This window comes from Peromyscus californicus, unplaced genomic scaffold (assembly GCF_007827085.1).
Source record: "Peromyscus californicus insignis strain IS unplaced genomic scaffold, ASM782708v3 Scaffold_5__1_contigs__length_169319896, whole genome shotgun sequence".
In the NCBI taxonomy this organism is placed as follows: domain Eukaryota; kingdom Metazoa; phylum Chordata; class Mammalia; order Rodentia; family Cricetidae; genus Peromyscus; species Peromyscus californicus.
The window spans coordinates 1,006,117-1,020,703 of NW_026294573.1; the positions used below are offsets into that span (position 1 = coordinate 1,006,117).

The window sequence follows — 14,587 nt, forward strand, 5'->3', positions numbered from 1 at the left end:
AAGGCCTCAGTCTGGAGCCTCCCTGCAGAGCAGCAGCTTCTCCTCCATCTGCTGGTCTGCTGGAGCCAGCGCCACCCAGCAGGGGCATGCCTCCTTACGTCCTGGCAGGGTAGTTCTTGCCTGGCCCAGGGCCATGTGTGGGGGTGGGTTTATGTGTTCAAATGCGCAACCTTCCATCTCAAAGGCCATAGGCTACTGGTCAAGTTAAGTCCATGGTAACTTTGGGCTCCCCTTCATTGCTTGCCACAACCACCTCCCACCTGGCCATCACAGAAACTTGCTGACAACACATGGTACAAGAGCTGTCTGTACTTCCAGGTCTTTCCTTGGGTCCAGCCCCCAAGGGGGAACTATCAAAAAAGATGATATGGGTGCTGCTTAGGTTCTGCTGCCTCTCTTAACTTCCTTTATAAAACTAGTACCTAGCAGGGAGCTGGGAAGTGGGGCTTCTCCCATCCCACAGCCTGGCCAGACCAGAGGACCTCCTAGACAATGTCTGGCTGTCTGTACATCTACAGCCTGCCAGCCTGACCCAGGAATGGTTCATACATATTCTGGGCCCGAGCTCGGCTTGGTTGACCGCCACCCCACTGGCCCCAGGCAGCTTGATACCCAAGTCCCCCAGCGCTCGGGTTGCATAAAGCCATTAAGGGGCTCAGGCTGGGGGCTGGGAAACCTTTTAGCATTCTCCTGTGATTGTTTGAGTTAATGTGACTCTATTTTCATGGGGCTAAAATAGAGCATGTAGTCCTGGAGCTGTTGCCGTCATTGCCATGGTGACACGGTTCTGGCAGAGCCTCCTCATCCTCCACTGGGTCTTAAATAACCCCAGTCCTCAGGGAGGTGCAGTGGGACCCAGTCTGTTTTCAGAGGCCTCCAGACTGGTGTAGCACAGTAGTCCTATGTGTTCTTATGCTCGGACAATGCCCCTAGCCTCTAACTCAGGCTTGGATCCTGGTCCCAAGCAGGCCTCAAGGCAGGAGGAGCCCCACTCTGTGCTCAGGCAAGGTAGAGAAAAAGAAGTGAATATATGTGTGTTGCACTGTTGTGGCCTGGAATACCTGCAGGGACCTTGAGCCTCAGCTCTGCCTTCTACAGCCATGTGACCCTGGAACAGGTCCAGTGCCTCTCAAGTCTTAGGCCTGTACCCTGGGAGCACATGACCAAGAAACAAGTACAGAGCCTCCCAGACCTACAGAACAAAGTCACGACTCCACATCCGAGGGAGATGCTAAGGCCCCAGTGCGAAGGGAGACAACTGTGCCCTGTGCAGGATATGGGCCTCTCTTTCCAGCTGGGCTGGTAAGTATGTGGGAAGGCTCTGGTTTGCTGTTAGTTACTTCACAGTCCTTCTTCCCCTTTATCTAGCTTTTCTTCTCTCTAGCTTCTTGACCCAGCAACCCACAACTTTTCTTAGCTCTTCTGCCTTTGCTGACCTAGTGTCACCCACACTCAAAACATCCAGATACAGCACACACACACACACACACACACACAAAGAGGAATTACACATACACATTACACATGCAGGGGCGTGTGTACACTCAGTGTCATAGGGTCTAGAGCCCACAGGTTTTTATTTTCTGAAAAAATGTTTTACTTAAAGAATTATGTAAAAACAGGGCTGGTGTGATGGCTCAGAGGAGAGAGGCACTGACCACCAAGCCTGACAGGCCGATCTCCCTCTCTGGGTCCCACATGGCAGAAGGGGAGGATTCCCACAAGCTGACATCTGACCTCCACATGTGCAGTGTTACAGGTACACACCCCTCCACGCTACACACACAATAAACAAATAAGTGAAAAATTTTAAAGGATTACATAATTTAATTTGGACAATTGCAAGATACACAGGGTTCCAGCTCATCCTTTGACCACAACCCCCTAAGTTAATATCTCACATAGCCATAGCATGTTTATCAGTACAGAACACCTAACACTTCCATACTATTAAGGACATACTTTATTTGAGTTTCTCAATTTTTGAACAGTGTTTTTTTTTTTCTTTTTTCAGATTCCGTATTGCATTGGCTTATTTTTCTTTTTTCTTTCTTTCTTTTTTTGTTTTGTCGAAACAGAGTTTCTCTATGTAACAGCACTGGCTGTCCTGGAACTCACTTTGTAGACCAAGCTTGCCTTGAAGTCCCAGAGATCCGCCTGCCTCTGCCTCCGGAGTGCTGGATTAAAGCATGCACCACCACACTCAGCTCTGGCCTATTTTTTTTTTTTTCAACAAGTGTATTGACAGCCCATTTTGAGGTGAGATACACTTAGTACTTGACCTCTTAGGAGTGTCACACTGCATCCTGAGAGCTGGGATTGCAGGTGTGTACAACCATGTCTGGCTCATGCAGCGCTCAGGGTTGAAGCCTGGGCTTTCTACGTTCTAGGCACTCTGCCAACAGAGCTATATCCCCAGAAGTATTTTATGTTTAGTTTTGATATAAGTATAAGGCTATAGGATAATTCTTTGCAATAATTTCTGGGAGAGTTTTAATAGAACAAATTTCTGGTGACATAGTAAATAAAAGCCAAAATACTATTTAAATCAAAAGAACAAAAATTACTTTGCTTCTTGTGGTATTATTGAAAGTCGAGCTTATGACCTCATTATGAAAGTCAAGCACTCTGCCACAGAGCTACATTTCCAGCCCCACATTTTTAGTTTTTACTGAGTCAGGATCTTATTAAGTTGTCCAGTCTGGCTTTACATTCACTGTGCCACTCAGGCTGCCTTGAACACTCAACATTCCTGTCTCAGTCTACTAAACAGGTGGGATTTACAGGCTTGCACCCAGAGGCCTGCCTTAGCAGTCCATAGAGTTAAAAAACAAAACAAAACAAAAATCCCAGGGACGATCAGCACACAAAACTGTGCTGTGGAGAGAAGGACTATAGTTGGAAGGACAGATGGCTGGAGAGACAGAACTGAAGACACAGGAAACATCCTATGAGCCTGGAAGGTGAAGAAGTAGGATTGTGTGGGGATGGATACACAGAGCCCACCTGACAGTGTTGGGAGGCCAGTCAGCCAGAGCTGTGGTCACTGAGGAAGTGGGACATGGTGCCCCGCCTCCCAGGCCAGCACCAGGATGGGGTAAAGAGCAGAGCCAGGCCCTTCCTCAGCGGCGTCCCTCTTGTGCACCCTTCTGGAAATGCTTGGTACTACACTTGCCCATGGTGGACAGGAAAGGCTTGGTACAGAAATTTCGTCTCTAATCACCGGCAGTGTAGGTGAAACGCAAAGTCGAGGCAAAACTGGGTTTGTACACATAGAACTTCTGAGGTGTTCCCCAACCATTTCACCCACTCCCTGTCCTCCTCTTCCCCGCTGCTTCCACAGACTCCCCAGGGGCACAGGCCTTCCCCTGTAATATGTTGTTAGGTTCCCATGCCAGCCTTTTCCAGGGCCTGGTCACACACCCAACAGAGCTGCCATCCATTTATTTAGTTAGTTAGTTAGGTTTGGGGGGAGGATTTTGTTTTTGTTGTTATTTTGTTTTTGTGACAAAGATTCTCTATGTAGCCCTTGTGCTATGGGATGTTCTGTACGGCAAACGTGTTGCTCTGATTGGTTAATAAATAAGACACTGATTGGCCAGTAGCCAGGCAGGAAGTATAGGTGGGACTAACAGAGAGGAAAACTGAGGGAACAGAAAGGCAGAGGGAGAGACCTGCAAGCCGCCTCTATGACAAACGAGATGTAAGGTACGGGTAAGCCACGAGCCACGTGGCAACTTATAGATTAATAGACATGGGTTAATTTAAGATAGAAGAAGTAGATAACAAGAAGCCTGCCATGGCCATACAGTTTATAAGTAATATAAGCGTCTGATTATTTTATACGTGGGTTGTGGGACTGTGGGAGTTTGGTGGGACCTGGAGAGAAGCGCTCCAGCTACACCCTTGGCTGTCCTGGATCTCACTCTGTAGACCAGGCTGGCCTTGAACTCACAGAGATCCGCCTGCCTCTGCCTCTCTATCGCTGAGATCAAAGGTGTGTACCACCACACCCGGCCCTGCCATCTGTTTGTTTACGTTTGGGTGTATTTGTATGTATGTTGGTTTTCTGTCAATTTGACAAAGCTTGAGTCATTCTGTGAAGAAATTTCAATTGAGAAAATGCCCCCATTAAACTGGCCTGTAGGCAAGCCTGTGGGCATTTTCTTTTTTCTTTTTTGAGACAGGGTTTCTCTGTGTAGCCCTGGTTGTCCTGGAACTCCCTCTGTTGACCAGGCTGGTCTGGAACTCAGATCTGCTTGCCTCTGGATTAAAGACATGCACCATCACAGCCCTGGGGTGTGGGGCATTTTCTTGATTGCTGATTGGTGTGAGAGGGCCCAACCCACTGTGGGAGGCGCCATTCCTGGGCAGGTGGCCTTGGGGTGCATCAGCAAGCAAACTGGGCAAGCCAGGACAGCTGAGTTCCTCCATTGCTTCCTCGACGGACTCTGACTTTGAACGATATCTAAAACAAATAAACTTTTGGTCACGGTGTTATCACAACAATAGAAAGGAAACCCTGGCCATGTGTACTTGTGTGCTATTGAGGCAAGGTTCTCCCTGAACCTGCAAGTTTTCTTGGCTGGTCTGAAAGCCAGCAAGGCTCGGTGTTCTTCCTGCCTCTAACTTTCTCACAGAGCTGGGCTGGACAGCCAGTTTGCAATGTGGGTGCAGTCCTCATGATGGTGCTGCAAATGATCTTAACCACTGAGCCACATCTCCAGTCCCACAGAACTGACAGGGGCCAGTCTCTACTGGCATGCAGGTTGCATGAAGAGAAAATCCTGGCTTATGACTGCACTTAATAGGACCTCAAGCAACATCCGATGAATGAATGAATGAATGAATGAATGAACGCAGTAGTTATTGTCACATCTGTTGGTTTCTCTAAATCCCATGATCCCTGACAAAGAAAGGAAACATCTGCTGAGGTGCCTCCCTCAGCTGAGTGCCCAGCACCTGTCAGCAACTGCTCTGGGTCCTTCCTGTAGCAGATGGGTCCCTGCCAGACACACAGACACACACACACACACAGCCCATTCAGGTCAGCTTCACATCTGGAAGGATGAGCAATGTTTCCCCTTCCCCACAGACTCTGTGAGAATTAGCTACCAGAGACCCAGAGGGGAGCCTGGGCAGGGTCGAGTCATGCCTCCCGGGGAGGAGGGAGAAGTCCTCACCCACACCTGGTGGAAGTGTCTACCCTGTTCCTCTGTGCTGGCTGGTTTTATGTCACAAGCTACAGTCATCTGAGGGGAGGGCACCTCAACTGAGAAATTGCCTCCCTAAGATTGGGCTGAAGGCAGGCCCGAAGGACATTTTCTTAATTAGTGATGTGGGAGGGTCCAGCCCATTGTGGGTGGCGCCACCCCTGGGCTGGTAGTTCTGGGTACTATAAGCAGTCTGAGCAAGCTAGTAAGCAGCACTCCTCCATGGCCTCTGTAGCAGTTCCTGCCTCCAGGTTCCTTCCCTGTTTGAGTTCCCGCCCTGACTGCTTTCAATGATTAACTGCTATATGGAAGTGTAAGTGAAATAAACCCTTTCCTCCCCAAGCTTTTTGGTCATGGTGATTCATTACAGCAATAGTAAGACACCTCCCATAAGCTGGTCCCAAGAGATGGGAGTGAAAAAACAGACAATTGGGTCCTCTCTATGCAGCCGGGCCTCAGGGAAGGGGCTTCATTGGCTAACTCACCTTCTCCGAAACTGAATCTGTAAAAATCCATTTCTATTTTTACCACCAGCAAACATTCTTCATTTGGGAAGCAGTCTGTGTTTGTGACTATGGGAGTATACAGTGTCTGTGGAAATTTGGGGAACCACAGAAACTGTAGGAGGTGGATCTGAAAGGATCTGGCCTCACCTGCCCAGCCAGTTCCCTCTGTCTGCCCTGGGTCTGCTTCAACTCTCTGGTTCCAAGGGTCACCTCCACACCCTTCCCACCTTGGAGGGAGTTCTTGAAGCCTGCCATTCTACCACACTGTGACTGGTAATGGTCTCATATCCGTGGAAGCTGGTGGTAACCCTGCCCTCCCTTGGTGGACAGAGCCTGAGGCCCTGGAGCCCATGTGGCCCCAGAAATCCCATTCATTACAACTGGGTGCCAGGTGCCTGGAGAGACGATGGGACTATCTAGCCAGAGAGGGGAGTCACTAGTCATTTGGGAACAAACACTGTCATCTACTGCCAGGCAATACCCCGACTTTATTCACAGGGAAACCTGCAGGTGCCTTCACCTTGAAGCCTCACAGGTTGGGATTTTGACTGTGGGAATTACTGCTATGACCTGCCTCCATAGGCCTGGGGGTGCTTTGCTTTGCAAATATCAGCATCAGGAGAGGAAGGCCAGAGGGAGGGATGGGTGGGTTCTAGGGATTTAGGACACTGGGATTAACCCTAGGGCTCTCAGCCCTTTGTTCTGATGACAGCCTTTAGTATATTGCACACCTCTCCTGGCCCCCTTCTGGCTGTACATGGTCTGAGACTGGGACCTGGATCCACTGCCCTTCCCCACCCTCATGGAAAACAGAACCCCTCCAAAAGCCAACAAGCCCAGCTTTGCCTCTCCAGGACTAGCGGCTTTCAGTAACCCCGGTCTCCTCTCCCAGAGCTGAGGCTCCCACAGAGACTCCCTTGGCCAGGGTCACCCAGGCTGGAAAAACTCCCAATGGCTCCTGCTCTTGTGTCCAGTGGGACCTAGTTGGGGGACACACCCAGTAGTCCATCCTGCCTACTGGGACAGGACTATTCTGTTTCTTCCAGTGGTCAGCTGGCCAGGGAGGAAATTCTAGAGGTGCCATCATCCCTCCCCATCAGATTGCCTAGCTCACCAAAGGCCTATCTCATTCTTCCCAATACATCAGGAAGTACCAAAAACTGTACACTACAGTGGGTTCCAGGTGGCTGCAGGGACAGAGGTAGGACTCTGCATGGGGAGCATGGGTGGCCAGCAGGACTTTCCTAGAACCACGATTGGGATCCCAGGTCCTGTGAGCCTGTTTTCATTCAAGAGCAAGGGGGACCAACTGAAGACTTTTAATTATAAAAAAATAAAATAAAATGATGAGTGTGACTGTTTTGCCAGGATGTGTGAATGTGTACCAAGTGTGTTTGTAATCGTGGAGGCCAGAAGAGGACCTTAGATCTCCTAGAACTGGAGTCTTAGATGGATGTTGGTGCTAGCAATCGAAACCTGGGTCTTCTGGAAGGGAAACTGTGCTCTTTACGATTGAGCCACCTCTCCAGTTTCTACCAGAGGCTTTTAAATGCTGGACTACTGGGGTTGGGGATTTAGCTCAGTGGTAGAGTACTTGCCTAGCAAGCGCAAGGCCCTGGGTTCGGTCCTCAGCTCTGAAAAAAAAAAATGCTGGACTACAACCCCAGCATGGACTGGCTTGTTTTTTTTAAGAATCTGGACACTGTACAATGGTTCCAGCACAGAGAGGGAAACCAAAGGATCATAGTGAACACAGAGGGAGGTCTAGGATTAGATTGCAAGAATATGTGTGGTGGTATTGTGTTCCCCAATATATTGTGCCCCATAATAAACTTATCTGGGGTCAGAGAACAGAACAGCCACTAGACAGACATAGAGGCCAGAAAATGGTGGCACACACACCTTTAATCCTAGCATTCTGGAGGCAGAGATCCATTCAGATCTCTGTGAGTTCAAAGCCACAGCCAGGCATGGTGACACACTCCTTTAATCCCAGGAAGTGATGGCAGGAAGCAGAAAGGTATATAAGGCATGAGGACCAGGAACTAGAAGTTATTAAGCTTTCAGGCTTTTAGCAGCAGTTCAGCTGAGATTCATTCCGGATGAGGACTCAGAGGCTTCCAGTGTTAGGAAACAGGATTGGCTGAGAAGCTGGCGAGGTGAGGTTAGCTGTGGCTGGTTCTGTCTCTCTGATCTTTCAGCGTTCACCCCAATACCTGGCTCTGGGTTTGTTTTTATTAATAAGACCTTTTAAGATTCATGCTACAGTGTTGAAGGTGAAACTATGAGAATTAGCAGGGGGTATGTAAGGTGTTGGAGGGGACTGGGGTTGGGGGGGCTTTGGTATAGAGCCTTTGGAGGAAAGGGATGTCCATGGTTGCCCTGGGAATGAGGATGCTGAGGGAACTTTCAGGAACATGCAGGTAGAAGGAGGGCTGGAAAGATGTGGAGGAACATGAGGCTTGGTCAAGGCTTGGAGAGCATCTGCTTGAGAAGCCACCAATATCTGAGGGCCTGGGCACCCAAATTGACAGGTCATGTGACAGGGCATAGCAGTGCTTAATGAGTCAAGAGGGTCACAAGTTCTAGACCAGCTGGGGCCACATAGGGAGCCCTTGTCTTAAACAATCAAAAATAAAAAGTAAAATATAAAGGCTGTGTGACCAGAGGAAGTAGGTGGAGCTTTGGAGAATAGCACCCTGTAGCTGCCTGTTGCTGTCAAAAATAAACGGGGCATGGTAGGGGATGCCTTTAATCCCAGCACTTGGGAGGCAGAGGAGGCAGATCTCTGAATTCCAGGCCAGCATGGTCTACAGAGAGAGTTCCAGGGCTACACAGGGAAACCCTCTCTCAAAAAGCAAACAAAAAAGTAAAAAAAAAGTCCGAGCAGCAATGCCTAATTCAGACCTGCCATCTTACTTGGAAGACTGAGGCACACACGGATTGACAATCCAACGTTGGCCCAGGCAGTTTAGTGAGGTGCTGTCTCAAGAAATAAAATAAATGTTGAGGAGCTGCAGTTGTGGGAGTCTGTGGGAGTCCAGCTCCTACCTTTCCCACCGCCTTTAGGGTTCTTAGGAGGAGGAGAGAAGGATAAGAAAATATCAGATAGAAAGAGAGACCTAGATGACGAGAAGAAAGACAGAAACACAGGATAGCTTCGGGAGGGCCTGGATCAATACCCAACAGCCTCGCCCTTTATTGAAAAGAGAGGGCTTTTTATAACATGCCAAGGAGAGAGGCAAAAGACCTCCCACTTTCAAGATCAAAGCACACCGTACAGCCAAGTACAGGACCCTTCCAAATACCTGGTAACCATCCCCGTGACCAAATCACCAATTATGCAGCCCTGCTAGGTAAAGCAAGCCCAGATTCTGAGTAAGTTCTCACTAGGAAACCTCTGTGGGTCTCCACATGCAGTGATGGTTCAGTGATTAAGAGCACAGGCTGCTCTTGCAGAGGATCTGAGTTTGGTTCCCACACTCACATCGCATCTCACAATTGAGTGTAACTCCCGTCCCAGGGTGGGCCTGATTCCCTTTTCCGGCCTCTTCAGGCACTGCATCTATGAGGTGTGCAAATACACACCAAGACACATGCTGGCAAAACAATATGCATATACGTAAAATAAAAATAAATCTTTAAAAAATAGACAAAACGTTTAAAAACAATCAAGGGATGTAGCCTGTGGTAGAGTACTTGCTTAGTATGTGCAAGGCCCTAAGTTCAGTTCCCAGTACTAAGATAAACACATGTCTGAGAGCTCAGTGTGGTCGCACACATCTGTAATCTCAGCACTCGAGAGCCTGGGCTGCATGGTGGAAGTCTGTCCCATAACTTTTTTTTTTAATTGAGAGTTGATGATTATACGAATAGCCTTGGAGTGAGTGGTGAAAGTGAGGTGGAGCAGTGTTCTAAAGCAAGCAGAGACGGGGTGAGGATACGGAGTAGTATACAGCTCAGGAGACTGGACAGAGGTTACTGAGAAACCATCAGGTTTAGAGGTCAAAAGGTTTTTCGTTTTTTTAATTATCTGAGACACTCCTGGGATGTAGCCCAGACTGGCCTATGGCTCCAGGTCCTCCTGTCTCAGCTTCTCTAATGCTGGGATTACAGGTGTGCCACTTTTTTTTTTTCTTTTTAAAGGAGGAAGCGTTTAAAAAGTACTTGAAGCCGGGCGGTGGTGGTACATTCCTTTAACTCCAGCACTCGGGAGACAGAGGCAGGTGGATCTCAAGTATTGGAGGCCAGCCTTGTCTACAGAGTGAGTTCCAGAACTAGGGCTACACAGAGGAACCCTGTCTCGGGGAGTGGGGCGTGTGTGTGGCAGCACTTGAAGTAGATAACCAGCAGGCTGCCAAAAGGTGTTTTCTAGGGAGAACACAGGATCCAAGACTAGGGCAGCTGCGTCTCTTCGGCCTTCGAGGGTCACCCCAGTGCCTGGCACCAAGAAGAACCAGGGACGTGTGGAATGTAAAACGAAGAACTAAGAATGCCTTGCGATTGCCCAGATCTGTCCGGCCGACAAGTGAACTGGAGCAGAGGCAGCGAGTGCAGACAGGCTTTCCCTGTCTGGGATGTCTCCCGCTGCAGTTGGGGGGCTCGGATCGGAGAGCCAGACCAGCTCGTATCTTGACTAGGTGCTCAGCTCCTTGCAGTCTCCGGTACCTCGCAGAGTTCACATGCGGAGGGTCTGAAAGCGCCGAACAACTTGCACCTCCAACAAATTTGTCTGGCTTTTCGGCACCACAGTCCCAGGAGACTCAGAAGGACTGTGCCGAGGGGCCAGGCAGTCCCTGGGCAATACAGGTCGCCGCTCGTTGCCGGGCAAAGCCACACCGCGCGCGTTCCCATTGGCCGCAGGTGGCCGCGCTCCGCCCGACAGGTAGTCCGTCCTGTGCGCTCATCATTGGGCCGCGGCCGTGAGGTCCCCCGAGGATTGGCTCAGGTGGAGGCCCCGAGGAGCTTTCATTGGCTACAGGTGCCACCCGCCCCGTGGATTGGCCGTCTAGACGGCCAGGTTCCGCCCCTGCCCAATGCGCCCCCCGCCCCGCACGCCTCCCAAGTTCCGCGGAGTTGGCGCGGCCGGCGCCGTCGGTCCCGCGCTGCGCGCTCCCTTCCGCGTTCCGCCGTCCGCCCCGCCTGGCAACCCGGCCCTTTGCCGGGGCCGCTAGCCATGGCCCGAGCGACCTGGACGCGGCGCTGACGGCAGCCGGCGGAGCGCGCCATGCCCAGCCGGACGGACCCCAAGATGGACGGGAGCGGCGGCCGCGTCCGTCTGAAGGCTCACTACGGCGGGTGAGCGCTCGGCGCCCGACGGTGGGCAAAACGGGGCGCGCGGCGGTGGAGCCCCGGGGCCGTCGGGGGTTGCTGCGCGCGAGGGAGGCAGGGAGCTGCTGTGGTGCCCTTGAATGTGGCCGGAGGGAAGCCTCGAGGGCGGGGCACGCTCCGGGTCTGTATTGCTCTCTGGGCGCGCGCAGTAGGCCGAGTTGTTGCGCTCCTCGCCATGGTCGCAGTTGGTTAGGGACTTTAAGGACAAACTTGTATGTCAAAAGTTTTCATCAGATTGTGAAAACTTCTGGTGCATTAAAAAAACAACAAGAAGATTATTTAAATCGGTCTCGGTTTAAATGTAAGGAAAACCTTTGAGCCAGGTGAAGGCATCCACAAGAATGCCTGCCCTTGTGGGAACATAAGGGCACATTTTCGTGACTTTTGTTTGGGGGACAGGAGAACTTTTGGAGATGTCCAGAAAAAATACGGTCCTACGCTGTCTTTAAGGACACGAATGATGGACTATTCCGTCACTTCCCTGGAGGTGGTTTTGGGATTTGGCCTCGGTCCTGAGCCCTGGATTCCGCCTTGCTTTTAGGGGAAATGGAGGCATTGGGCACTTGACAGTGGTCAGTATGGCTGCCCGGGAGCATTGAGTGATGGGAGCGGATTGATGGAGCCTGTGTTCTGGTGGCTGGTCCGCCCAGGCTCGGCTGGAGAATCCCATGATCTTATTGCTCTGATTGTGTAGACAGAAGGCGGTGGAGGCCTAACGATTTGACTGCTTCCAATGGTGCCGGTGCTGTGTCTCCTGGAACTGACTTGGATACTCCCAGGTCAAGGGTCGACGGTCACTGCTCTTGGAAAGGAGGAAGGGAGTGGAGTGGAATGCTGGCCCTGTGACTGAACTGGGCTCTCGGCATTCCTGGGAGTTTTACAGAGTGGCTGATCCCAGCCACAGAGACAAGAGGTGATTCCTTGCCTGGGCAGAGGTTTGCTTTCCAGCCTCAGGGACTGCCTGGCCCCACAGTTTGTTATGGAAATATTCCAGACAGTTCCCTCTCACTATGGCTAACTTCTGGCGATGCTGGGCTTAGAGGTGGGGTTCCTGCTAGAGCCAGAGGAAGAAAGATCTCTGGGGGACTCGCAGCCGCCCCATCCGAAGATGTCAAGTCTGCAGCCTTGACTCAGGCCTGCAGTGCCCCTGCTAAAAGGGACCGCTTAGCTGTGTCCTCAGGCTTGTGGATTCTGTAGTGAGCCTGTTAATGCTGAGACTGTCCCTTCTGCCCGGAACCCCCAAGCTGGCAACACATGTTCAGGGTCGGTTCTTTAAAGCCCAGGGCCTTGGGAATGGGATCCCTTCCCTTGGGGCAGCTTCAGCCACTATCTTGGAGTCATGGCTCACCTTGGACAGTGTCCCTGTCCTGGACTTGTCAGTCTTGCCCACCCCTCCCTCCCTTGTGCCCCTGGGGAGCACTTTGGTTACTGGCAGTGTAATTCAACCTGTTGACTCCAGTTTCCTCAGCGGACAAAAGTGGAGCCCCCCCACCCCTTCCTCTCCCTTTCCCCACCCCTTCCTGTCCTCTTCCCTTTCTGCCTACTCCCCCACTCCCCGCTCCCTCTGTACCCCTCTCCTTTCATCTTCCCCTGGAAGGGGCTCCTTTCCAGCCTTCCTCCCCATTTACCCTGAAATCGGCCAGCTGGGTCCCTCTCTAGAGCTTGAGCCCCTGGGCAGTGATGTAAGAAATGCAGAGATACTGTCTGAGCTGTGAAGGTTGTGTGTGTGTGTGGGGGGGGGGGGGAGTTCTGTCCGGGAAGGCAGTGTTCTGGGGGCATGGGATAAGATCAGCCCTGAGGAAGGTGATGGAGCCACAGCTGAGTCATAGATACAGTCCTGTCCTTAGAACAGTAATGTGACGGCCGTTTGCCCTCCTGTTGTCCCTCGGTCCCTTTGAGGCTTGAGATCAGAGTGCTGCCACCAGTGGTCACCTCTACTTGGGGGGTGGCAGGCAACACCGTGCTCTCAGGGGATTACAGGTGACATTCAAAGCGGAGGTGCCTGCTTTTCTGAAACTTCAGACATCACAGATGGTGGGTCTTCCCTCCTGAGGCTCTTGTTACAAACTTTCATGTTGGAGGACCTGCTATGGTCCTTGAAGGTGCAAAAGTCAGGAATGGGTGGTCCATCCAGGCTGGTCCTAACTTCTGTGAGACACTCTTGCTTAGAGTTTTGTCATGAGGTGAGATGTGACCAGGGTGGTAGTTCAGCTTCATGTGGCACCTCCAAAGCACCGAGGTCTCACACCTGTCCTCTGGGCACTGAAGGGTGTGGGTGGAGGATGGCTTCCAGTTGGGTTCAGGCAGAGGTCCAATGTGGTTGATATATTGTGCACTCCAATAAACTTACCTGGGGGTCAGAGAACAGAACAGCCATAATATTAAACATAGAGGTTAGGCAGTGGTAGCACATGCCTTTAATCCTAGCATTCCAGAGGCAGAGATCCATCTGGATCTCTGTGAGTTCAAAGCCACACTGGAAACAGCCAGGCATGGTGACTTGCCTTTAATCCCAGGAAGTGATGGCAGAAAGCAGAAAGGTATATAAGGCGTGAGGACCAGGAACTAGAGCTGGTTAAGCTTTTAGGGTTTTGACCAACAGTTCAGCTGAGATTTATTCTGGATGAGGACTCAGAGGCATCCAGTCTGAGGAAACAGGATCAACTGAGGAATTGGCAAGGTGAGGTGGCTGTGGCTTGTTCTGCTTCTCTGATCTTCCAGCTTTAACCCAATACCTGGCTCCGGGTTTGATTTTATTAATAAGACCTTTTAAGATTCGTGCTACAGTCCAAGAGAGGGATTTCAGACCTGATTTCCAGAGTTCCCAGTTTCAAGGCTGGCCAATGCTGAGTATGCTGGGCAGTGTGGGCACTTTGTCAGGGTGACATCAGGTGACAGGTGCCTGGGGAAGGGGGCTTGGTGTTTGGAGTCTCTCTGTTCCTCAGTTTTGTTTCCTGCCATGATTCTACAGGCTGTGGCGAGTAGGAGCAGGATCAGTTCCTGTGGCAAGTGGCGGGGAGGGGGGCCTGTGCAGGGTTGGCTGGCTGGTCTTGTAGGAAAAGGAGGGCAGCTGGGACATCTGGTCCTACAGAGTGGGTGAGATCCATGGGCCAGGTAGGACCCTGAAGGCCCTGCTGGTTTGTTGGGGGCTGGGTAGGTGCTCTGAATACTGTCAGTGGACAAAGACTTTGTTTATAGGCAGTTGTGTGACCCAGTTTAGATAGCCCAGTGGGAAAGTGAAGGGGTCAACAGCAACCCTGGGTGGCATTTCCGTTTCAGAGCTTTTCAGGTTTCCTTTCCTAAGCCTTTCTCTCCATGGATGTGAGACATGAGTTGATTTTTACTGCAGTGTCAGTGAGGGTGTGGTTCCTGCTTAGTTTCCATGGAAACTTGTTGCCTGCCCTTCCTTATAAGGAATGAAGGGGAGCAGCCTGCCCCCCACACACACTTTTCATTTTCCTCCGCCATGGCATGTCTCTGAGCCATCTCCTACTACTAGAGGTCTGAATCCCATTTGGGAATGACAAGATAAAAGGC

At 51.1% G+C, this 14,587-nt stretch overlaps 1 protein-coding gene across 2 annotated transcripts in view; it reads left to right on the top strand.

Annotated features, from left to right (window-relative positions):
- The first annotated feature begins 1,144 nt into the window (after positions 1-1,144).
- Positions 1,145-14,587, top strand: part of Prkcz (protein kinase C zeta) — a 117,755-nt gene continuing 104,312 nt past the window's right edge. The window contains exon 1 of one of the 2 annotated variants that reach the window (XM_052718440.1): positions 1,145-1,302. In XM_052718440.1, the coding sequence (XP_052574400.1) occupies positions 1,160-1,302 (143 nt within the window). In that variant the 5' untranslated portion in view covers positions 1,145-1,159. Of the gene's footprint in view, positions 1,303-10,920; positions 11,018-14,587 lie in introns of those variants that run through there. The other variant, XM_052718441.1, reaches the window with a different exon arrangement.